This window comes from Neofelis nebulosa, chromosome X (genome assembly GCF_028018385.1).
Source record: "Neofelis nebulosa isolate mNeoNeb1 chromosome X, mNeoNeb1.pri, whole genome shotgun sequence".
NCBI lineage: Eukaryota > Metazoa > Chordata > Mammalia > Carnivora > Felidae > Neofelis > Neofelis nebulosa.
This window is the reverse complement of record NC_080800.1, coordinates 111642373-111668401: the sequence shown is the minus strand read 5'-3', so window position 1 is coordinate 111668401 and position 26029 is coordinate 111642373. Positions and strand designations below refer to the sequence as shown.

General features: G+C 42.8%; 1 protein-coding gene across 2 annotated transcripts; it reads right to left on the bottom strand.

Moving 5' to 3' along the window:
* Window positions 1–416: 416 nt before the first annotated feature.
* ZNF449 (zinc finger protein 449) lies at window positions 417–22674 on the bottom strand. Of its 2 annotated transcripts, none has more exons than XM_058712842.1 (5): window positions 22619–22674; window positions 20048–20496; window positions 18259–18463; window positions 3524–3637; window positions 417–3332 (listed from the first exon to the last, which is right to left on the bottom strand). In XM_058712842.1, the coding sequence occupies exons 2-5, from the start codon at window positions 20399–20401 to the stop codon at window positions 2449–2451; spliced, it is 1557 nt and encodes a 518-aa protein (XP_058568825.1). In that variant the 5' UTR covers window positions 20402–20496; window positions 22619–22674; the 3' UTR covers window positions 417–2448. The 2 variants fall into 2 exon arrangements, with proteins under 2 accessions (XP_058568825.1, XP_058568824.1); XM_058712841.1 differs by lacking the exon at window positions 22619–22674 and adding an exon at window positions 22195–22595.
* Between the last annotated feature and the right edge of the window lie 3355 nt (window positions 22675–26029).

Here is a 26029-nt window from a genome sequence, read left to right as displayed (position 1 = left end):
TTCAGAAATTTAATCAGACACATCCACACAATGTTCTAACTAGGATGTCTGTTTCCAAGATTTCACATATTTCTTGATTCGATGTCACAAGTACTTATTGGTGCGTGTTACATATGGGACAGTATCACAAGGCAATGGGTAACGGATGTTCTCTACCCTGCAAAACCCGGCTGTGTGTGTATGCTACAGATGAGGGGGAGGATGTGGCTCACGCTATGATCACAACTAAGCCTACTAGCTAAACTTGCCTGTAGGAAATGCTCAGAATGATGCATGAAGCTGGCACCACGGCCACAGGGAGTAAAGTGATCCCACCTTTGGGTGGGAGCAGCAGTCAACTGTGGCACTTGCTGCCATAGCTGTCGGAAGTGCTTCTGAGTTGTTCAAACCATCAGTTAATGTGATTGAAGCAGGAAGAGCATACACATTTCCACTTTATTAAAATATTGCATAGATACAGAGCAGTTGGGCACATCCATTCTAAGGCACTGTTCTGGTTTGAATGCAAGTCCACAAGAGAGAAAAGAGAAGCCATTACATTCCGTATTTTTCATCTCTACATTCAGACTCCTCCTGTGTTACATGTTTATTGCTACTGGGATGTCAATTTTAACCCCACACTTATAGCAGCATCATACAGGGACCTGGATGACAGGAATTAAAGATACGTCCTGGCTGTAGCACGTGATATGCTTTGGCACTTAATTACAAACTCTCTTGCATTGTTCTCCATTTATTTCCCAACTCTTGTTTAACTAACGATACTATAAACTCCTTATGAACCGGACTCACGGATTCGTGTCTTGACTAGTTTCCATTAAGCCTAGAACAGGACCAATTAGGCACAGAGTACTTGCCCCCGAAATACTTATTTTCAACATCACTTCCGAGAACTTCAGTGGAATAGAACAAAATACACTTTCCCTACTCCTAGTTTAGGGAAAGAATGGTGTCTTCATAAAGGGAAAATACTTGAATGTCCTACTTCTTGTATTTTATAACAAGGAACTAGGCTGAATGAATATTTTCATGTATTAACAGCTATAACTGACAAAGAGAGTTCCTCCCTTGCTACAGGAATTTGAGTCCTTACCACGATTATACAATGTTTATATAAGTAGCAATATGCGTGTGTGATTATAAGTAAAATTCAAAGAGGTTGAGAATCACTGAACGACTGATAAATTATCTCGATCGGTGACCCTCACCTCCTTAAAATGATGTGTGTGTTATATAAAAAAATGTATATACGTAAAGAATTTTTCATAACACCCTTGAAACAACTGAAGATAACTAGGCTTGGGAGCAACAAAACTATACTGATAGCTATAGAAATGGTTAAAGGCGGTGTGTTCCAAGGAATGTTTGCAGAATACTAGTTCTGTGGGTTATTACCGGGTATACATGAAAAAGGGTTCTGGGCGTCAAATAAGTTTAGAAAACACTCAGCCAAAAGAGGTGCTTTTTCTGCCTTTACCGGAGGACCTCTCAGAGATCCTTGTATGCTGATGTGCATTGTGTATCTAGAAAAGTGGAGACAGCAGGGATTCCCGAACTTATTTGTAAAATATCTTGTAGAACTAAGTGCTCTATGACACACGGTTAGGGGGACACTGAATTAAAGAATGGGCAAAATCTTAAAAGCACGGAGAGACACATCGGTGAATACCAAAGGACAGTAAAAAGCCACAGACACTGGTTTCGCAATCTAAATTAAGTTAGATTCTACTTGTATGACATCAATTGTCCAAGGGATTCTTCCACAAAGAGCTTAGTTATTCTGTGAACAAAATAAATCACCAAGTTGATACTCAGCTCTAAGCAGCATCACCCCAGACCGCCAACTAAACAGACTAGCAAACTTTGCAAAATTCATAAGTAAAGGTTAAAATCTTAATTTCCTTCGACATAAACAATCTCAATGGAAATAACCCAGTTCTTACCAGGCAAATGTGTTCTCGACACATTTTTATTATTTGACAAAATACACTGTCTCCTTGCTTACTACTTAGAGGACACATGTAAAGCTTTGCACGAACATCATCCCCTTTCATAATGACAGCAGAATAATTATGGTGCTGCTTTAGTAGTTATGTTGATAGACATGATCATCCATCATATTGACCCTACTCTGAAAAGGATTGTCATCAATTCTATGCTTTATGCTTATATCTATGACATAGTTGGCTTAGGACACAAAACATTTCATTGTAAAAAAAAAAAAAAAGGAAGAGAGCATAAATCAAATCTGGGAATGTTGCAAGAGTAGACAGATAGTCTAGAATTCATATACTTTGGAAGAAGGGCTTTTTAAATAGTTTTTAAAACCTGTTCTCATAAGCTCAAACAAAAAAGATTCTTCCAAGGCAAACAGGCTGCTGTTGGTTAACTTTTTTTTTTTTTTTAGTTAGTGTCAATCTCTGTGGGAACCTGTTCTCTTCAAGATTCTTAAAGAAGTCCTCTAAAGTGAGTGACCTGGTGCATAATAAGGCCTGCCCTCTGCCTGAAGCTTTTAGAACAGTGACTACACTTGTATGGCTTCTCCCCTGTGTGAATTCTTAAATGAATAACAAGGCTTGGTCTCTGTCTAAAGCTTTTCCCACAGTAATTACATTTAAAAGGTCTCTCTTCGGTGTGAGTTCTCTGATGCAAAGTAAGAGCTGTCAGTCTACTGAAACTTTTCCCACAACTGTGACATCTGTGAGGTTTTTCACCCGAGTGAGTTTTCAGATGTCTTTTGAGACTCGATCCATGACAAAAGCTTTTCCCACACTCAAGACATTTGTAGGTTTCTTCTTCAGAATGCGTTCTCTGGTGCCCTATAAGGTGCGACCGTCGAGTGAATCGCTTTTTACACACAGTGCATTCGTAGGGCCTCTCCCCGGTATGAAGCCGTTGGTGTCTATAAAGGTCTGAACTACGAAGGAATCTTTTTCCACACTCAGGGCATTTATGAGGTTCCTCTCCAGAGTGAATTCTCTGGTGCCCTGTAAGCTGCGACTTCCGCGCAAAACATTTTCCACACTGAGGGCATCGGTGAGGTTTGTCCCCTGGACTCTTTTTCTTCTGGGGTCTGGGGTCGAGAGGCTCTTCTAAGTTGGAATTCTCAGGTTTCTCTCCTGCAGAGGGGTTCGGATGATCCACCAGTTTTGTTAAATCTGTCTGTAGATCCTCCGGGGGACTTTCCCACTGATTTTCCAACTGTACATAGTCTTTTTGCAAAATGGGCCCATGGAGAGCATTCCCCTCTAAAGTAACAATAAATGGATACATATTCTCCAGTTTTTTCTGTTTTGAAGAATCTTCTTCATTTTCTATCCCCATCTCAAAACCTGAGAGAAGAAACAGAAACTGAAGACGTCACTGCGTCCCACAGAGAGGAACACACGAGGCAAAAGGAAGGATTGTATTAAACCACCAGCAGGAATACAGAAACTCCTTGGTAGAATCCCAAACTCTTTACCCTGATGAAGGCCGAATTTTTCTTTTCTTTATTCCATGACATCAATGAACCATGACTTACCTATCTTGGAGTCAAATAACTGTTTCATTTCTTTGGAATCTTGTAGTTCCTTCACCCATGCCTCTTCTCGAGGCTCCAATGAAAAGTTCACATCCAGCTTTGGTATTGGATACCCTGGCCATAAGAAAGATGAGAAGCAGAATAGTTTATGTCATCAAGGGTTTTCTCTGACGACATCTGGGACATGCGGCCGCTTAAGGTCTACTTTCTCCCCAATGACTATGACTCCACCCAAGATCTCTCACAAGAGACTCTCTTTTTTAAAGATAAAAACAAAACATGTGATGAGAGAACATCCTTTTGTGCTCAATTCAAGGCCATTCTCCTCTATGGGAGGAGAGTAAACCATTTCTGTGTTGAAATCAACACACTACATGATTTCTATATCTAGTCTGATATTTATTCAGGTTAGAGCCAAAATAGGCAGTAAATCTTCATAGAGTTTTGGCGTATTTTGGCATAAAACTGAGAAATGCTGCTATTGATACCGAGTGAAGAGAAAGCTAAAAGTTGGGGTTAGGAGGGGCACCTGGGTGGCTCAGTCAGTTAAGCACGTGACCCTTGATTTCTGCTCAGGTCATGAACTCTTGGTTCGTGAGTTTGAGCCCCAAGTCGGGTTCTGTGCTGAGCTCAGAGCCTGCGTGGGATACTCTCTCTCCCTCCCTCTCTGCCCCTCCCCTGCTCCTGCACATATGTGCGCCCTCTCTCAAAAATAAATACGCTGAAAAAATTAATAAATAAATGTATGGGTTATGAAACTATTTACTAGAATCTTTTCTATTGAGATTTTCAAATAAAATGGAAAATGACTAGGTTGCCAACAAGCAAAAGCAGGGTTTATGTTTATTTCAGGGGAAGCCTAGAAGTGCACTCTCTTGAAATTAACCCAAAAAACCATCCAACGGTATTTCTATCAGTCTAAGAACAACTAGAACAAGTTCCTACACTCACTGTCCCCATGTCCTACCACCTCTCTCCCCACTGACAGCTGCTGTGGCTCACATTCTCTTTCCACGACCTTTCCTCACCTTCCTCGGCTCTGGCAAAGTATATTGGTCTGCAATAAAGTGTGGGATGAAAACTGTTGCCTTGAAATCTAACTGCAGGATGCTGCTTAAACATCAGCAATATTTTTTAAAATAGTAGCATTATTAAAATACATTAGCAAAGGAATGAAAATTTACGTTTCAAAGCATTATGTCAAAACATAGGAAGGGGACTAAAATACCTTATTTTATATTTTCATGGAAAAAAGACCTTTTGCAATTAAGAATGACAAACAAAAATGCATTTCAAATACAATTTTGTTTAAGTTCACTATATTGTTGAGGTGCCCAGGGTGGCTCAGTCTGAAGTGTCTGGCTCTTGATTTCATCTCAAGTCAGGGTCTTGCTGTAAGTGAGTGTGAGCCCCAGATCGCTGGGGCCTCTCTCTCTGCCTCTCCCCCCATGTGCTCTCTCCTTCTCTCAAAATACATAAGCTTACAAAAAATGAAAAATAAGTTCACTGCATTGTTTTTGTTTAGATTGCAAAGCGAAGAGTGGGATCAAAGGGTAACATGGCACAGGTCAAACAAAACTGGGGGTTCCAGATCAAAGGAAACCTGCCATGAGGGAAAACTGAAACTTGAAAGAGGCAGACTAGCAAAGGCCTCGGTGTAAAATGTGGATTTATAACCGAAATGTAGTCGGGGAGGTGGATTTCCAACATATCACGAGGAGCTCTGCAGACCTACTTCCCAATGAAACTAGTGACAATTATTAAAAATAAAAAAACAGGATGGGGCGCCTTGGTGGCTCAGTCGGTTAAGTGTCCGACTTTGACTCAGGTCATGATCTCACGGTTTGTGAGTTCGAGCCCCGCGTTGGGCTCTGTGCTGGCAGCTCAGAGCCTGGAGCCTGTTTCAGATTCTGTGTCTCCCTCTCTCTCTGACCCTCCCCCATTCATGCTCTGTCTCTCTCTGTTTCAAAAATAAATAAACGTTAAAAAATTTTTTTTTAATAAATAAAAAAACAGGGGCACCTGGGTGGCTCAGTCAGTTAAGCGTTATTTGGGCTCAGGTTATGATCTCACAGTTCATGGGATTGAGCCCCGCAATGGGCTCCATGCTGACAGCTAGGAGCCTGCTTGGGATTTTCTCCCTCCAGCTGCCCCTCTCCTGCTTGTGTTCTCTCTCTCAATAAATAAACAAACTTTTTAAAAAATTTAAAAAAATAAAACAAACATTGGTCCTAAGGGCCTACAGCAAACTAGGAAACATCTATTTTTTTTTAATCTTCTAAAATTCACAGGTAATAGGGAGATTCTTTTTTTAAGAAAGTTTATTTATTTTTGAGAGAGAGCCAGAGCATGAGGGGGGGAGGGACAGAGAGAAAGGGAGACACAGAACCCGGAAGCAGGCTTCAGGCTCTGAGCTGTCAGCACAGAGCCCGATGCAGGGCTCGAACTCAACTCGGAAACAGCGAGATCATGACCTGAGCCGAAGTCAGACCTTTAACCGACTGAGCCACCTAGGCGCCCTGGTAATAGGGAGATTCTTGAGGATTTAAACCACAACAGTTCTCTTTGGTGCCTCTCCCAGCTCCACTCTACACTGGCACAGGGACCAAGGCGGCCTCTCCCCCAGGAGGGCTATCTTCTTGGAAGGGGCAGGACCTCAGCATTTCTCATCCTACCCCAGCTACCCATTGTTGATTCTAAGGTCCAAACAATCGTGGCTGCAAGGTGGGGACAGCTTTTATCTGCCCAGTCTCTACTGGTGGCATGGAGGAGCTACCCTGGGTGTCCTATTGGTGACAACACTAGAGTACTCCCTGTCTGTCCTTGTAAGGCAGTTGTGATTATAAGACAGTGGTTCTAAGCCTGGAGATGCAACCCAAGAAGACCTGAGGGCCGGACCTAGTGCTCAGCTGGAAAGTGGCAGTTTCACTTAGAGATAAGCACACCATTTCCCCCACCTCCAGAGCAATGTATCAGAGATTTGGCCTCAGAGAAGCAGGCCTTAAAACAGGTAGCTCCTAATATATTCTCAAAAAAAAAAAACAAAACAAAAAAAAAAACACCTGATTCATTTGCAACAGAGGATGAACATTTAAGCCTAAGGATATTCTAAAAAAGAGCACAGATTATAATGAAAGGCAACAGGAAAGAGTTTGATAGATTTATGGACTACACACCCTAAACCGCAGGCTGACTAGCTTGCCGAAGAGAAGTGGGGAAAAAAGACAAGCTGGGAAGAGCCCTCCTGGGATCACAACAAATCTCAAAACCTGACCTCAGGAGCTAGCCCAACAAAGGTATCTGAAATTGACTAGATTGGTCCAGGGAGAAATTATGCTCCAGGGCATTGCTGAAAACAATAGAGCAATTAGCTGGAAATTAATGGCAGGGTCAGGTCAGGGAAAGAGGCAGCCAAAGAAAGCCCTGTAAAAGTGCTGCCTTTCCAGGGTGACTGTGTGCACATCCGAGACTGTGCTCCCTGAGGGGCAACATCAAAAGGTTAACATTTCACAGTGGACTAGAGTTGACAGAAGGAACACAGCCATTACCAAACAAATAAGCAAACAAATAACAGTAACAAGCCCTAGGGAGGGGAAAGGACTCCGGAGTTGCTACAATGTTTTATCTAAAATGTCCAGTTTCCAACAAAACATGATGAGCCATGCATGTGGACAGGAAAGTATGACTCATACACTAGAAGAAAAAAAAGAGTGGAGACCGGACTCTGCCTATGTGAGTGACTAGATAGTGAATTTAGCAAAGACTTCAAAGTAGCCATTATGAGTATCCAAGAACGAAACCAATCCATGATTAAGGAAGTAAATTATGATGACAAACAGCATCACATCACATCACATCAAATAGAGAATATCAATAAGCAGAAAGTATAATAAGAATCCAGTGGAAATTCTGGAGCTGAGAAGTACCATAACTGAAATGAAAAATTCCCTAGAATTGCTCAAGAATGGATGTGAACTATCAGAACAATCAGTGAACTTGAAGACAGATCAGTAGAGATTATACTATCAGAAGAACAGAGAGAAAAAAAGAATGAAGGGAAGTGAATAGAGCCTCAGAGAAAAGTTGGGTACCACTAGGTGCCATTATAATAGATGTATAATGAGAGAACCAGGAGAGGGTGAGAGAAAGGAGCAGAAAAAAAAAAATTGAAGAAACAGTGGTGCCAAACTGCCCAAATGTGTTGAAAACACATTCATCTACACATCTCGGAAGCTAGATGAATTCCAAGCAGGACAAACACAAAGAGATCTTCAAACAGACATATCAGAGAGCCTGGGTGGCTCAGTCAGTTAAGCATCAAATTTGGCTCAGGTCATGATCTCTGGGTTTGTGAGTATGAGCCCCACATCAGGGCTCTCTGCTGTCAGCACAGAGGAGCCTGCTTGGGATAATCTGTCTCCCTCTCTCTCTCTCTCTCTCTGCCCCTCTCCTGCTCTCTCTCAAAAATAAACATTTTAAAAAACCAAACATATCATAGTAGAAATCCTAAAGGTCACATAAAAAGAAGAAAACCTTGAAAGACAGCAAGAGGAAAATGACTTGTCACTTACAAGGGAACTCCAATAAAATTAAAGGCCGAGTTCTCACTAGCAACACTGGAGGCCAGAAGACAGTGGGACAACATATTCAAAGTGCTCAAAGAAAAATGAGAAATTATATCCAGAAGAGCTATCTGTAAAAAATGAATTGTGAGGGGCGCCTGGGTAGCTCAGTCGGTTAAGCGTCCAACTTCAGCTCAAGTCATGATCTCACCATTCATGAGTTCGAGCCCCATGTCGGGCTCTGTGCTGACAGCTCAGAGCCTGGAGCCTGCTTTGGATTCTGTGTCTCCCTCTCTCTCTGCCCCTCCCCCTCTCACGCTCTGTCTCTGTCTCCAAAATAAATAAACATTAAAAAAAATTAAAAAATTAATCTGGAATAACAATATTTCTAATAAACAAAAACTGAGAGAATTCATTGGCAGAAGTCTTGCCTAACAAGAAATACTAAAGGCAGTTCCTCAGTCTGAAAGCTACTGATTCCAAATGGGAATTCAAATCCACACGAAAAAACAAAGGGCACAACAAGAGAGGGTAATTATAAAAGACGGTATAAATACTAATTTCTGCTCCTTTCTTCTCTTAAAAGATTGAGAGAGAGAGAGAGAGAGAGAGAGAACAAACGAACAAGCAGGGGAGGGGCAGAGAGAGAGGGAGACACAGCATCTGAAGCAGGCTCCAGGCTCTGAGCTGTCAGCACAGAGCCCGATGCGGGGCTCCAACTCATGAACCCTGAGATCATGACCTGAGCCGAAGTCAGTTGCTTAACTGACTGAGCCACTTAAGTGCCCCTCTTCTCTTAAAAGATTTTAAAAGCAGTGTATAGAACAATATATATGTAGTGCACTGTTGGGCAAATAATCTGTAGAAATGTAATATATTTGCCAATAACAGCACAAATGAGGTGGATGAGCGCAAAACTGTATGGGGGTAAAAAAATGACTGTAATTAATAACTAAAATCCACAGGAAAGATGAAGAAAACCAGAAATATAAATAATGTTAATACAACAAAAGTCATAATATCTATTTGTATTTCTTTCTTCTCTAGCTCTTTTAGAAGGCTTAAAATTATATAAAGTAATATCTTTAACAATGTATTTTTGGGTTTCTAACATTTTTTTGAGGTTTTAACATTTTTAATGCAATATGTATGATAGTAACACCACAAAAAAGGAAGAAAATAGAGGTATATATAAGAAATATTTCTATATTTTACTAGCATGAAATTAGTATAAATCTAAATCTGATTACGTTAAGATGTACATGCTAATCTCTAGAGTAACCACTAAGGAAATAATTTTTAAAAAATAGTGAAAATTGATTTAAGTAAAGTGCTACATTCAAAACATTTACTCAGTGCAAAAGAAAGCAGCAAACGAAGGACAGAGAAACAAAAAAGATATGAGAAATATAGAAAACAAAAAGTAAAATCACAGATGTAAGTTACACCATATCAAAAATCAGGTTAAACATAGATGCATTAAACAACTCAATCAAAAGGCAGAGATCATCATACTAGGTTTTAAAAATCCATCTACATGCTGTCTACAGGAGACACACTTTAGATTCAAAGATACTAACTGAAAGTAAAGGGATGGAAAAAGATATATCATGCAAATAACCACAAGACAGCCAGACTGATTACACTAATATCATACAAAATGGACATCAAAACAAAAAAGTTTCTAGAGATAAAGAGGATCAGTTTATAATGGTAAAATGACAAATCAGGAAGATATAACAATTCTAACCATACATGCACTTAAAAACAGAGTACCAAATACATGACTGCAAAAACTGACAGAAAGAGTAAAAGAAATAGACAACTGAGCAGTAGCGGAGACTTAAATATCTCTTTGCACTACTGGATAGAATATCTAGGCAGAAGATCAATAATAGAAGACAAAAAATTATAATCCTACTAAATGTCACAGACATTTATAGAACATTCCACCCAAGAAGTACAGAATATGTGTTCTTCTCAAGTGCACATGGAAAATTCTCCAGGGCAGTCAAGATGCTATACCATAAAACAAATGTTCAAAAATGTGAAAGGATCACAATTACAAAGTATATTCTCCCACCAAAACGGAATGAAGTTAGAAAAAAATAACAGAAGGGTGCCTGGGTGGCTAGGTTGGTTAAGTGTCCGACTCTTGATTTCAGCTTAGGTCTTGATTTCAGGGTTCTGAGTTCAAGCCCTGCATTGGGCTTCACGCTGGGTATGGAGCCTACTTAAAAAAGAAATAACAGAAAGAAATTTGAGGACTTCATAAATACAAGGTCATTAAACAACACACTCTTAAATAATCAATCATAAAAAAATCAAAAGAGAAATTAGAAATACTTTGAGATAAATGAAAATGAACACACAATATACCAAAACTTAGGAATGTACCTAAACCACTGCTTAAAGGGAAATTTATAGCTATGAATGCCTATATTGAAAAGAAAGAAAAATCTGAAATTAATAACCTAACTTTGCACCTTAAAATATTAGAAAAATAAGAGCAAACAAAACCTAAAACAACCAGAAGAAAATAATAAAGATTAGAGCAGGATTTAATGAAACAGAGAACGGTAAAACAATAGAGAAAATCAATAAAACCAAGGTTGGTTCTTTGAAAAAAATTAACAAAATTGACAAATCTTCAGCTAAATTGACCAAGAAAAGAAGAAAGAAAACTCAAATTACTATAATCATAAATGAAAGGGGAACTATTACTACTAACCTTACAGAAATAAAAAGGATTATAAAGGAATAGTATGAACAACTGCACAGAAACAAATTAGATAAATGAAATGCACAAACTCCTGGAAACACAAAAACTACCCAAAATTGATTCAAGAAGAAATATAAAATCAGAATAGACCTATAACAAGTAAAGGTACTGAATTAGTAATCAAGACACTTCTCACAAAGAAAAGCCCAGGTCTGGATGATTCAGTGGTGAATTCTACCAAACATTTAAAGAATTAACACCGATTCTACATAATCTCTCACTGAAAACAGAAGAGAATGGAACACTTTCCAACTCACTGTACTGGCATAAGGAAAGAAAAATGTATCAGTGGAATAGAATTGATAAGCCAGAAATAGCCTTGTCATTTATTGTCAATCCATTTTTGAGAAAGGTACCATGACAATTCAATGGGGAAAGAATAGTTTCCTCAACAAATGGTGCTGGGCCAACTAGATATGCACATGTAAAAGAATGATGCTAGTCCCATTTCTCACACCATATACAAAAGTTAATTCATAATGGATCAATGATCTAAATTTAAGAGCTAAATCCACAAGACTCTTAGAAGGAAACATAAGTACAGGGGCACCTGGTGGCTCAATTGGTTGAGCATCCAACTTTTGATTTTGGCTCAGGTCATGATCCCAGGGTCATGGGATTGAGCCCTCTGCTGGGCTCTGCATTGAGCCTGGAGTCTGATTAAGATTCCCTCTCTCTCTCTCTCTCTCTCCCTCTGACTCACACTTTCTCTCTCTCTTAAAATAAAAAAAAAAGAGGGGCACCTGGGTGGCTCGGTTAGTTAAGCATCTGACTTTGGCTCCGGTCATGATCTCACAGTTCGTGGGTTCAAGCCCCATGTCCAGCTCCACGCTGTCAGTGTGGAGCCTGCTTGGGATTCTCACTATCTCCCCTCTCTCTGCCCCTCCCCTGTTCGTGCTTTCTCTCTCTCTCAAGAGAAATAAACTTTAAAAATATCTTTAAAAAAAGAAGGAAACATGGCTATAAATCTTCATGACCTTGAATTAGGCAACAGTTTCTTAAATGTGACATCCAAGGTATAAACAACAAAAGAAAAAAAACAAATTCTTCACAAACACATCCAAAAAATAGAAAAGGAACAAAGACTTTCCCACTCAGTCTATGAGGCCAATAGTACCCTGATAACAAAACCAGATAAAGACAGGACCAAAAAAAAACACCTACAGACAGTATCTCCGATGAAAATAGATATAAAAATCTTCAACAAAATACTAGCAAACCAAATCCAGCAACATATAATATGAATTATACACCAGGATCAAGTAATATTTGCATCAGGAATGCAATGTTGGTTTAACATTCAAAAGTTAAGGAAATACACCATTACAAGAGAATAAAAAGTAAAACCATGATCATCTCAATAGACGCACAAAAAGCATGTGACAAAATTCAAGAGTTTCTTGATAAAAACACTCAATAATCCATGAATAGAAGGGAACTTCCTCACCCTAATAAAAGGAATCAAGGAAAGGCCCACAGCTAACATCATAAATAACAGTAAAAGACTAAATGCATTTCCCCTGAGATCAGAAACAAGACAAGGATGTCCGGTCTCACCACTTACATTGAATATTGTACTGGAGGTTCTAGCCAGGGTAATTTGGCAAGGAAAAGGAAGAAAAGGTATCTAGATTAGAACAAGATAAGTAAAGCTATCTCTTTTTTCAGATGACATAATCTTTGATATAGAAAATCCTAAGGAACCCACTAAAAAATAATTTGAACTATTAAACAAGTAGGATTACAGGACACAAGATCAATATGCAAAAATTAATTATAATCCTATATAGAGAGATATTAAGTTTATTTATTTTGAGAGAAAGAGAGCACATGCACGGGAAGGGCAGAGAGAGAAAGGGAGAGAGAGAATCCCAAGCAGGCTCCATGCTCAATGCATAGCCCAATGCGGGGCTAGAATTCACAAACCGTGAGATCATGACCTGAGCTGAAACCAAGAGTCAGATGCTTAACCGACTGAGCCACCCAGGCGCCCTGTAATCCTATATATTTTTAATGAACAACCCAAAAATGAAATTAAGAAAACAGTTCCTCTGGAAAAACCATTAAAAAGAATACTTGGGAACAAATTTCATAACAGCAGTATAAAAACTTATACTTGGGCAACTATAAAAAATGTAAAAAAAAAAAAATGAAAGAAAATCTAAATAAATGGAAAAGCACCACATGTATATGCATCACAAATTTAACACTGTTAACATGGCAATACTCCCCAAACTTATCTACAGATTCAACACAACCCCTATGAGAATCCCAACTGACTTCTTTGTAGAAACTGATAAGCTGATGCTAAATATCACACGGAATTGTATCAAACTCAGAGCAGCCAAGACAATCTTGAAAAACAAAAGCAAAATTGGAGCCCTCACACTCTCATATTTCCAAACTTACTGGAAAGCAATAATAAAGACAGTGTGGTATTTCCATAAGAATAGACATATAGATCACTAGACTAGAGCTGACCGTCCAGCAGTAAACCCATATACCTGTAGTCAACTGATTTTGGACAAGAGTTTCAAGTCCATTCAATGTGAAAAGAATGAGCCTTTTAGCAAACCATGCTGAAACAACTGAATATGCAAGAATATATGTAAATATACATATTATTTGGGCCGCTACTGTGCAACTTATACAAAAATTAATTGAAAATGAATCAAAGCATTAAATGCAAGCTAAAACTATAAAACTCTTAGGAGAAAATTTAGGGGTAAATTTTCATGACCTTGTATCAGGCAATGGTTTCTTAGGCATGACATAAAAAGCACAAGCAACAAAACAAAAAATAGTTAAACTGGACCGCATCAAAATTAAAAAAAAAAAAAAAAGAACTTTTGCGCTACAAAGGACACTATTAAGAAAGTTAAAAGACAGTCACAAAACATGAAAGACTACTTATAAGTCATATATCTAATAATAGACTTTTATCTAGAATATAAAAAGATCATACACAACTCAGTAATAAAAACACATATAATCCTACTTAAAAATAGGCAGGGGTGCCCAGCTGGCTCAGTTGTTAGAGCATCCAACTCTTGATCTCAGGGACTGGAGTTCAAGGCCCAGGTTGAGTGTGAAGCCTACTTAAAAAAAATAAAAAAATAAAAAACAAAAATAGGCAAAAAATCTAAATAGGCATTTCTCCAGTGAAGATACACAAACGCCCAATAAGTCCATGAAACGATGCTCAACACCATTATAGTCTTTGAAGAAACACTTCACACTCACTAAGATGGCCAGAATAAAAATCTCAGATTCTTCTCAAGTGCATATGAGACAGTTTCTGGGATGCAGACGGTATGTTAGGCCACAAATTCGTTTCTATATATTTAAAAACACAGATCTCATTCAAAGTACTTACTCTGACCACAATGGAATGAAGTTAGAAATCAGAACAGAAGGAAAACTGGAAAATTGACAAATTTGTGAAAATTAAATAACACCCTGTTAAATAACCAATGGATGCAAGAAGAAGTCACAAAGAAAATTAGAAAATACTTAGAGATCAATGAAAATGAAAATGCAAAGTGCCAAAACTTTTGAGACATAATGAATGCAGGGCTAAGTAGGGAATTTATAGCTATAAATACTTACATTAGTAAACAAAAAAAGCCCAAAACAGTAACATAACTTTACAACTTAAGGAACTAATAAGAAAAGAAAAACACTAAGCCCAAAGCAGAAGGAAGGAAACAATAAAGATCAGTCAGAGATAAACAAAATAAAGACTAGAAAGACAATAGAGAAAATCAATGAAACCAAACATTGGCTTTTTGAAAAGATGAATGAACTTGACAAACCTTTAGCCAGATGAACTAAGACAAAGAGACAAAGAGAAAGAAGGCAAAAATTGTTAAAATTAAAATTAAAGTCGGGACATTTCCAATCATTCTACAGAAATAAAAACAATTACAAGACAGCACTATGAACAACCGTATACAAACCAATTGGATCACCTAGATGAAATGGATAAATTACCAGAACCACAAAACCTACCAAGACTACATAACAAAGAAACAGAAAGATCTGAATAGACCTATTCAGTAAACTAGTAAAGAGAGTGAAGCAGTAATCAAAAATCTCCTGACAAAGAAAAGCCCTAGACCTGATGGCTTCACTGGTGGATTCTACCAAACATTTAGGGAAGAACTAATACAAATCTTTCTCAAACTTTTCCAAAAAAAAAATGAAGGGGAGGAAACACTTTCCTCATCCTCTGAGGCCAACATTACCCTGATACCAAAGCCAGAAAAGACACTATAAGAAAATGACACAACAATATCCCTTATGAACATTGATACAAAAAACCCTGAACAAAATATTAGCAAACTGAATTCAGCAACATATTAAAAGGATTATATAACATGACCAAGTGATATTTGCTTCTAGAATGCAAGGCTGCTTCAACATATGAAAATCGGTCAATGTAATATACCACCTTAACAGAATGAAGGGAAAAAACACACCATTTCAAATGATGTGGAAAAAGCATTTGATAAAATTCAACATCCTTTCATGATAAAACAAAAAAAACCACTCAACACAATAGGAACAGAAGGAAATTACTTCCACGTAAATAAAAGCCATATATGAAAAACCCACAGGGAACATCACACTCAGTGGTAAAAGGCCGAAAACTTTCCCTCTAAGTTGAGGTAGAAGGCGAGGATGCCTGCTTTGGCCACTCTGTTCAACACAGTACTGAAAGTTCTAGCCAGAGAAATTAGGCAAGAAAAAGAAGTAAAAGGAATTCAAATTGAAAAGGAAAAAGTAAAATGAGCTCTATTGGCAGATTATATGATCTAGTATATAGAAACCTTGAAGATTCCATTAAAAAACTGTTAACATAAATAAATGAATTCATCAAAGTACCAGGATACAAAATGAACCTGCAAACATCAGTTCCATTTCTATATACTAACGATGAACAATGAACAATTCCAGAAATTATGAAAACAGTTCCATTTACAATAGCATCGGAAAGAATAAAATACTTAGGAATTAAGTACATCAAAGACTTGTACCACAAAAATGACAAAGCATTGGTAGAATAAGTTAAAGAAGATATAAATAGGAGTGCCTGGGTGGCTCAGTCGGTTGAGCATCTGACTTTGGTTCAGGTCATGATCTCGTGGTCTGTGAGTTTGAGCCCCACATCGGGCTCTGTGCTGACAGCTCAGAGCCTGGAGCCTGTTTGATTCTGTGTCTCCCTCTCTCTCTGCCCCTCCCCTGCTCGCACTCTGTGTGTCTCTCTCTCTCTCAAAAATAAATAAATATTTCTTAAAACAAAAAAAAAAGAAAGAAAGAAGATCACATCCCATGTTCATGGATTGGGAGACTTGATACTATTAAGATGTCAATACTACCAAAAGTGATCTGCAGATTCAATACAACCTCTATGAAAATTCCAATGGTACTTTGTTTGCGTTAATAGCAAAACCCATACCTAAAATGATATGGACTCTACAGGGATGCCCAAACGACAAAAATTCGTGGAAAGGAAGAACAAAGCTACAGGACTCACACTTCCTGATTTCAAAACTTACTAGCATATAGACTAATGGAATAGAACAGACAGCCCATACATAAACCTTAATATATATGGTGAAATGATTTTTAACAATGATACCAAGATTATTCAATGGAGAAACAATACTTTTTTCAACAAATGGTGCTGGAAAAACTGGATATGTGTGTGCAAATGAATGAAGTTAGAACCTTACACAACAGCACGTGCAAAAATTAACACAAAACAGATCAAAAACCTAAAGTCAGGACCTAAAATTATGAAACTCTTAGAAGAAAACATAGGGGAAAGCTTCATGACACTGGATTCGGCAATTATTTCTTGGATATGACACCTAAAGTATAGACAACAAAAGAAAAGGTAGACACAGAGGAGCTCATGAAAAATTTAAAAATTTATCCATCAAAAGGCAGTTTCAGCAGAGTAAAAAGGCAACCCACAAATGGGAAGAATATTTGCAAATCATATCTGATAAGGGATTAATATCTAGAATATACAGAGAATTCTAAAATTCAACAACAAAGCACATTCCGTTTTTGAAATGTACAGGGGGAAATAAACTTTAAAAAAAAATGGGGCACCCGGGTGGCTCAGTCGGTTAAGTGTCCAACTCTTGGTTTGGGCTCAGGTCATGATCCCGTGGTTTGTGAGTTCGAGCCCAGTGGCAGACTCTATGCTGACAGCATGAAGCCTGCTTGGGATTCTCTGTCTCTCCCTCTCTCTGCCCCTCCCCCACTCATGCTCAGGCTCACGCTCGCTCTCTCAAAATAAACAAATAAACCTTAAAGAAAAAGAAATGTTCAAGGATTTGAATACACATTCTCCAAAGAAGATATACAAATGGCCAATAAGCACTTGAAAAGATGTTCCATGTCACTAACATTTGGGAAACACAATTCCAAATTACGGTGAGATACCACCTCACATCCATTAAGAATGCTACTATCACAGAAGAGAAAATAACAAGTGTTGATGAGGATGTGGACAAATTAGAAAAGTTACGCACTATTGACGGGAATGTAAAATGGTACAACTACTGTGGAAACCAGTGTGGCTGTTCCTCAAAAAATTAAAAACAGAATTGCCGTATGATTCAGCATTTCCACCTCTAGTTGTATGCCCAAAATAAGTAAAAGCAGGGTCTCAAAGAGATATTTGCATACTAGCTAAAACATGGAAGAAAACTAAGCATACATTTACGGAAAATAGAGAAAATGCAGTAGGTACGTACAATGGCATATTATTTAGCCTTTACTTGGATGGAAATACTGCCATATGCTACAAAATGGATGAACCTTCAGAACATGTGTTAAGTGAAATAAGCCAGTCACAAAAGACAAATACTGTATGATTCCATGTAGATGAGGTACGCAGAGTAGTCAAATTCATAGAGACAGAAAGCTGACTGGTGGTTTCCAAGGCTAGAGACATGGGCAATTATTTGTTTAAATGAGTATGGGGTTTCAGTTTTACAAGGTGAAAACAGTTATGGAAACAGATGTTAGTAGTGGTTTGACATTAATAATGCACTCAATACCACTGGACTATACACATCACAATGATTAAGATGGTAAATTTTATGTTATGTGCATTTTATAACAATAAAAACAACTGAAAAGGGGAAAACAGGCTTCTTGAGCAGGGTCATTAGCTTACAGGGTTTTTAATCCCATCTGATGTACCGTGCTTTGTTCTCAGCTCCTCCCAGAGAGGCGTCCCTCCTCCCACGCTTCATCACAGTGGTCCCCTTCCATCCAGCAGTGGGTGTTTCTGACCCACCCCCAGACCTGGAGAGCGCTTCAGCTCTCAAAGTACAAACCTCAGAAAGGAAATAAAACCCCTGCCTTACCGGGGTCCAGGAAGGGCTGGCACTCCTCAGCGGCACCATAGCTCAGCTCCTGCAGCCCTGCCTGTGGGATCCAAGGCTCTGCCACTGGGCCCTCCGGGGCAGGTCCCATTACTTGGAGTGGGGGTGACTCCAGGTGGATGTTTGGTGGTACGTGTGCCGTTCCCACCGGTGCCAGTTCTTCCAAGAGCATTTCCTGCCTATCGATCTGGGGCAAATGGCAGAACCCATCACTCTAAAGTCTAGACCAGCAATGCCCGGTAGCGACAGTGTGACCCGTGTACGTCATTTTGCTTTTGCAGTACCCGCATAAACAAAGAAGAAAGCGATGAAGTCAATCTTAATAACATGCCTCGGTTAACCCAGTACCGCTAAAATACCCTAAGTTCAGAATGTAATCAATGCCAACCATTACTAGGGAGATATCTCACCTACTTTATTTCTCATGCTCAGTCTTCTGAATGTGGCCAGCATTTTCCACTTAGAGCGCGTCTCAGTTTGCACTGGCCACATCGCTAGCGCTCAAGGGCCACCCACACTTGGCCGGTGGCGGCCGTACTGGGCAGTGCACGATTAGGCCACAGGCACGTAAAATCTGCTATCGTAAGCCAAACCCAGAGGACAGAGAGAGGAAGGGAAAACATAAATTCCTTACGCCCTGGGGCGGGCGCAGGAAATTTTGCAAGGCTCCAGTTCAGTGAGGCTAACTGCACAGCCCCGTCAACACACAACACCGGGCACCTAAGGCCCAACTCGAAGCCCTTTCTCCCTCCTGCCACAGGTTCTGCCCTGTGCCCTTCTGAGCAGGGGACAGTAGCGCCACCACCACAGGGTGACGTGGCATGAAGGCAGGTGGCCGGCGGAACTCAGTGGGCAGAGACGGGAGTATAAACCGTTCACGGTGCGGCACTGCTCCGGGTCCCCGCCAACTCTGTAGTTCCCCCTCAAACTTCCATCCAGGTAAAAAGAACCTGTCAAGGACTTCACACTGTGGCTCATATACACACCAAATAGTTTTGCATATGGTAGCGTGACCTGAATTTTCTAGGAAAGCCCTACCTGGGAAATCAGACAACCACTGTATTCCTTGTTGTTCAGATTGACTGACACTCGTTGCCACTGTGGAAAATCACACGACCAGCGGTGCCACCCAGTGTTTGAGCTGTCCCGGTCTGAACTGGTGGCTGTCGCCTTCCCGGTGACTTTATGCATAGATGCGGGCATCTGACAACTTCAAGTCTTCTGTGCAGTCAAGCCCGAAAAGGGAGTGTGTTCAAATGCTGATTCGATTATGGCAAACTATGTCCCCTTTCTTTGATATCCTTTCTAGACTCCACCTGACCCGGGCTGGCAACATTTTCTTATAGTCATATATTAAATAATTTACACTTTATGGGTCATGTTGGTCTATCACCTACACTTCTTGTATTTAACAACCTTTTAAAAAGGTAATAACCATTATTAGCTCATGGCCTGCATAAAAACAGGCCTGGCGCTGCATTTGGCCCACAGACCACTTATTATAGTATTGTTTTTGATTTTGTGTGTATGTAAGGTTACATTATATGTAAATTTCATTTCAGGACAGCAGAAGAGACATTACTAAGTATTTGTTACAGAATAGAAGCTGGGTTTAATAGTTGAGAATCACGGAACCATATGCCAATTCCAGCAGAAGGAAAAAATGAAAATCATTTCAGGGAAAGCGCGGGGTTGGAATTGAAGTGTCTGATCTAGTATCAGACGTCTCTGCTACTTCTGTCTAATTACCAAGATCCCAAACTCTTCTCACCTGCTGCTCTGGTATCTCAAGTTCTCTCTGTAAGTCTTCTATCAGCGACACAACTCTTTCTCTATTCTCTGGGCAATGTTCCCTCACCCAGGTCTCTATCTCCGTGGGCAGGATGGTTAGGAACTGCTCCAACACCAACAGCTCCAGGATTTGTTCCTTAGAGCGCATCTTTGGCTTGAGCCATTGACAGCAAAGCTCCCAGAGTTTGTTGAAGGCTTCATGAGGCCCGGCTGCTTCTTTGTACTGGAACTGCCTGAAGCGCTGGCGGAAGACTTCACAGTCCGCGTCATAGTCTTGAAACACAGAGCCCTGATTCAAGGAAGCCTGGATTGCACAACCCAGGGCCACAGCCATCGCCCCCTTCTGGCCGTGTGCAATTTCTCTGGGGCCTGAAGTCTCAGATTCCAGTATTTCTTTGTGTACGTGTGTCAAGGGGGAGCCACCCACAGCTGAGGACAGGACAAAAGGAGAAAGGAGAAACAGCAGTGATTACCAGAAGCCATACTTACTTCCCTTAACTTGTTTACATTCCGCCAAAGCCCTAAAGCAGCAGACCTTAATCTTTTCTGGTGATTCTGAGAATCTAACGAAGGCCAGGGAATCACTTCCTAGAAAAATACACATACACATCTAATGCTGCATCCATTTTCCAAACATTTACAAAATGTTGTACGCCCTACGCGGACCCTCTAGAACTGTGCTGCCCAATATGGTAGTCACAAGTCCCATGTGGTAGATTCAGTTCAGTCATTGAAATTAAAAATGCAGTCTCTCATTCATACTAGTCACATTTCAAGTGCTCCACAGACATCGCTGTAGTAAGTTCTACTCGATAGTGCGACTCTAGAATTCCATTGACCCAAGGCTAAGAACCTCTTCCCTTAAATGAACCACCCTAGATGTGCTGCCCTGTAACTATACTCCCAAACTAATACAAGCTATTTTGTGTCTCTGAATATATACAGGCCACAAAAGAAATAGGGGAGCAGTGATGAACCACCCTGAAAGCCCCTGTGCTATTGAGGAGCCCTTGGTTGCCTTAAATAACAGGCATCTTAGGAGAACCACACCTCCAAAGGCTCCAATTCCGCAACCTTTCATTCTTCTCCACTCAAGGCGTGTGTACTTCAGCCCACATCAGCGTGACCCTCATCCTGCTATGGCATGCCTGCTGGCTTTCTCATGAGAAAAAAACACTACATCAGGGCAGGCCATCAGCCATCTGGGCTGCATTAATTCTGAAGGCCACTGATGGCATTCATGTTGCTAAGTCCAAGTGCTGTTCTCGGCTTCCTGCATTTATTAGGTCAGGTAGCCCTCACCCAAAGAGAGGAGGTGGGGACTAGTATTATGCCATGAATTCAGATGAGGGAACTGAAAGTTGAGGCTCAGGAGGACTGAATAACTTGTCCCATGTCACCCAGTAAATGCCAGACAGAAATGGTGACAAGGTTAGAATGAACAGATTCCTGCAACGCTCATGTCTAAAAACATCCAAATGTTCTTAGGGCAATGCCTGAGGTCACAGACGTGTCTCAATACCAGCACCCACCCTAAGCTATGGGTCCTCTCTCTCTCTCTGCATTTGCCAAGATGCCTCAGGTACCTGTCCTCTTCCCTGGAGTGGGACAAAGAAAAAAATACTCATGATCTTCCTACCTAGTCATCCCAAATGTACACTGTGACCCTATCACCCCTTATCTCGATGGTAACCTGGACTTTAGCGGCAGACCATCCAGGCGGGATAACCTGCTCGCTTTGTGAGCCTGACACCCAGCGCTTCTTTCTGTAACATGAAAATGATGATAGCATCGATTTCACAAAATTTCCTGTGTCGGATGCAACTGCACGGAAGCGAACGACAGCATGCGGGGCACAGAGGAAGCACTCAGGAAAGGTTATTGTCCCCAGCACTGATTCCTAGAAAGCTTCCCCATCTCCCGCCTAGGCACCTAACCGTCGCTGGAGGGCATCCGGGAACTCCGCCGGCTGGGGCTGTGGACCCGCCCTTACCGTGCTCGGCCTCGCAGCCCGCAGCCCTCCCCAAACACGCCAAACTCTCCACCACGTCCACCAGGGCCCTGACCGTCCCGCTGTCCCTCCGTCCGCCCTTCCGCAAAGAAACGTCACTGCACCCCGGGACTCACGGCTTCTCCCCAAAAGCCGCCAGAGCGAGCCTGCTCTCACCCGGCCCACGGATAGAGAGGTGTTTGCAGAGCGGGCACTCGGAGAAAAGCGAGGGGGGACACGTCGTGGGAACGTCTAAAAGCCAGTCACAAATCGGCTGCCTGGGGCGCGAGCATGGCCCCAGCGCGCTCCCGCCCACGATGTCCCGCCGCCTCGAGGGGCGATCCCGGTCTCGGACAACCTCGGGAAGGCCCGGCCCGGTCGCAGGGAGCGGTGGTGGGGTCCCGGCCGGACAGCGGCCTGCCGCCCGTCACTCGCCCCTGCACACGCCGCGGGGTCAGAGCTGGCGATGGACGGTTGCCGTAGCCCCAGCGGGACCGCAGCACCTCCGCCCGCGCCCGCGCCCCAGGGACGGCCACGCCCTCTGGCCGTTCGGGGACTCACCGCCTCGGCGCCCACGGCTCTCCCAGGCTCCCCGGGGCAGCTGCGCAGGGCGCAGGCGCGCGCCCGCCTTTTGGACTACATTTCCCGGCAGGCCCCGAAACACCCGCCAGCCGTCTGGGCCCCTTAGCAAGGGGACGTGGGAGGGGTCGCCACTTCCTTGGCCTCCTCTGGGCCTCCAGCCGCTATGGAAGCCTTACCATTTCCGGTCTTAAGTGCCTCTGCAGCCCAGGGGCTTGGGTGGGACGTTCCCGGTTCCTGATCCTAGGGAGGGCTTCTCTCCCGGTAACCCTAGAGAAATCAGAGCGGTGGGGACCTCCGTTAACTCTGTTAGGACTGGGTCACTGATTCCCAAACCTCTCTGTACAGGAAGAATTTCTTGGGAGAGCCTGGGAAAACTTCAGATTTCTGGGCCCCTTCCCAACACCCTGAAGCACCGCAGCTTGCATGAGCTCGAGAATTCGCATTTTAACAACCTTTCCTGGGCTTATGACTCTGGTCAGGCTCTCACAGACCACAGTGGCCTTGGGCTACCTTTCTAGTTTCTTCTCTTGAAGACCCGAGCTTCAACCTCGCTACCCTGTGTGCTCCTCTCCGCCTACCGCCGCCACCCGCGGGCTTCTGGGACTTTGGGTTCGCCCAGTGGCCCTGCCTCTTGTCTTCTGATTGGTGCCTCCCGAGCCCCGCGCTTGGGTCACATTTCCCCTCCTGGGTGAGTTGGCACAAGGCCAGAGGGGATGCTGTTCCTGGGAGATCTAGTCCTCACATTGGTCCTCAGTTAGTGCTGATGGTGTTCGGACGCCAGACTTTAGTGCTGGTACTTCCCTCGTGGGACCAGGACCTAGTCCTGCGTGGGCCCTGGACGGAGAGCCTCCTGTGATTGTGCCTCCCAGACCTGGGCGGAAGTGAGATGAGGGGCCAGGCGCCCCACCGCCCCGAACACGCAGAGGCCCGGGCACTGGAGACAGCTCCCCCCGGGTCGGAGTTGGGCTGGTGGGCTGGGACTGGGGGCCAGGGGCATGCGGATCCTGCACGTGCTGTTTATTGTCGCACGGGGCTCTGGACACCTTTGCCGGAGGTCGCAGCTGGTTTCGGGGTCAGGATGTCTAGGAACCTGACCATGGCATCTAGCCCAGGCTCCCAGGAGCAAAAAGGGCCCCTGTTGTGAGACCCCAGGAGTTACTGTGCCTACAGTGAGGACCTGCCCTGCCCACCCACCCCCTTGCCCCCCGCACCTGATGGCCCAGACTGGTGGCCTCCCACTTGCGCTTCTGTGGCTCCTGGCGCTAGGTCCCTGGAAACCGTCAGGCGGCTCCTGGAGCTGTGTCACTGGTGGGTGGCTTTGGCCTGAGACCCGCACCCTGGAGCAGGCCCTAGATCTGTTGGTGTCCGAGCGGTCCCTGGCCCTCCTGTCCCAGGACATCCACAGCCAGGTGCAGAAGCTGTTTCTGCCTCTTGCAGCGTCTATGCAGAGAGCTTGAGAGATGAGGGAATAGGTGAGAGAGAGGGACAGAGAGAGTGCTTTTATCTGGTTTGGTTGGCCCTGAAGACTGGGACACCACGGAGACTTACTTCCCCATTCGGATTTTCTTGATTCCCCTGAGTAGAGCTTACTTGGGCAAGTGACTTTTTCTCATTTCGTCTGGAACTGTGATCCTCCAGATTTTCCCCAGGCGCAGAGTGAACGGGGAAGAGGGCCTGTTCCATAGGGAGGCAGTGTTGCTGCTACAATGGTCAGTGTCCACTCGAGGTAGATCCTAGGGGTTCAGGTCCTGGCTCTGCTCACTGCCCACTGACGATGTGACTTTGGGCAGGTGACCGTTGCCCCTTGGGCCTCGCTTCCCGCGTGGCTCAAAGGCTTATGTGGTGGTTTTGAGGACTAAAGGGGGAGCACCGTGTACATTTGACGGCACTGCTGGCATGTTGGTGCTTAAAACTGTTAGCTGGCCTGGCCTGGTGGCCAAACCTGTAGGTCCAAGGAGGATCACTGGAGCGCGGGAGTTCTGGGCTGGAGAGCGCTATGCTGGCGGGGTGCGTGGGCCAAGGTCGCCATCTCTTTGGTTAATCTCTGAGAAGCGAGAGACCACCAGGTTACCCGAGGAGAGGCGAACCCACCCAGGCCGGAAACTGAGCAGGTGAAAATTCACAGGTGGACCAGCAGTGGACTTGTGCCTGTGAATGACCTCCATCCTGGGCAACATAGGGAGACCCGTCTCTAAACAAACACAACGGTTAGCCGTTGTTACGTTAGGGTCAGCAGTCTGGTCCCGTCCGCAGAGCTGGGTCTCAGTTGACGGTGAGCCCAGAAAAGCAGTTTGGCTTGAGGCACTGAAGTCATTACCCCCACCACCCCCCCCCCAAGTCAGGTTATCCAGCAGTGAGGAATGGGAGAACTGGTGGGGGAAGGAAAGAGGGAGTGGAGTACATCGGAAGATGTATGGGGGGAAGGTGTGCGCTGGGAACGTCTCCCCACACGCTCCACATACAATCACATGCACACATTTCCACTCTTGAAGCCATTTGAAACTCTCGTTGGGTCCAAAGTGACAAACCGGTCTTCTGTTATGAAAATTTGTCCTCAGATCCCTGTAATAATTTCCCTTGCTGTTTGGCCCTTTTATGATAAGTGATGGCAGGTTGGCTTTTAGGTCACAAACAATGGGCTGGGAACAGAAATGCTTTTGAAGCAGCCTCTGCTTCAGGAAACAGCATGAAAGTAACTGACCTTGAAGCTGGAGCCAAAGGACGCTCAGGGAAGCCCCAGGCTGCATTAGCCTCTAAGCCTCAGCGCCAAAAGAACCGGCTAGTAGTAAAGGAGACAGGTGAGGAATAGAATGGGCCGGTGAGAGGGGAGAAGGGCTTTGGAATGGCCTTACTGACACCAGCAGCCAGAGCATAGCTTCCAATAAGAGAGAATTTCTGAAGTAAGTTTCTTGAATACGGAATGAAGGACCTCCGAAATGGTGGTTTGGGTTTTCCTGGAGGAGGGAGAGTTTCTTCGTAGAGTCCCTTTTTAAATTAAACTTTTAATTTTGACATGATTGTAGATTGACATGTAGTTGAAAAAATAGAGCGGTGGCCTTTGCCCTTTAGGTAGTTTCCCAAATGGTAACGTCTTGCAAAACCTATATACTACAGCCAGGATATTGACAGGAATACAGTCTGGATACAGAACCGTTCATCGCTGTTAAGGATACCTCCTGTTGCTCTTTTATAGACTTCCCCACATGCTGTCCTGCCAATCTAACAATTTTTACCCATTCCCTGCCCTCTGGCCCCTGGCAACCACTAATCTGTTCTCCCTTTATGTAATTTTGTCATAATTTGTCAGTATTTTTTTTATAATTTTTTTTAATGTTTATTTTTGAGAGACAGAGAGAGACACAGCATGAGCAGGGGAGGAACAGAGAGAGA

Coding starts and splice junctions, on each gene's coding strand:
- ZNF449 (XM_058712842.1), bottom strand. CDS start 20,401: ATGGCTGTGGCCCTGGGTTGTGCAATCCAGGCTTCCTTGAATCAGGGC. Junction 18,464..20,047: donor TTGAGATACCAGAGCAGCAG/GTGAGAAGAGTT, acceptor CATTTGCCCCAG/ATCGATAGGCAGGAAATGCT. Junction 3,638..18,258: donor CCAGCCCTTCCTGGACCCCG/GTAAGGCAGGGG, acceptor TCTTATGGCCAG/GGTATCCAATACCAAAGCTG.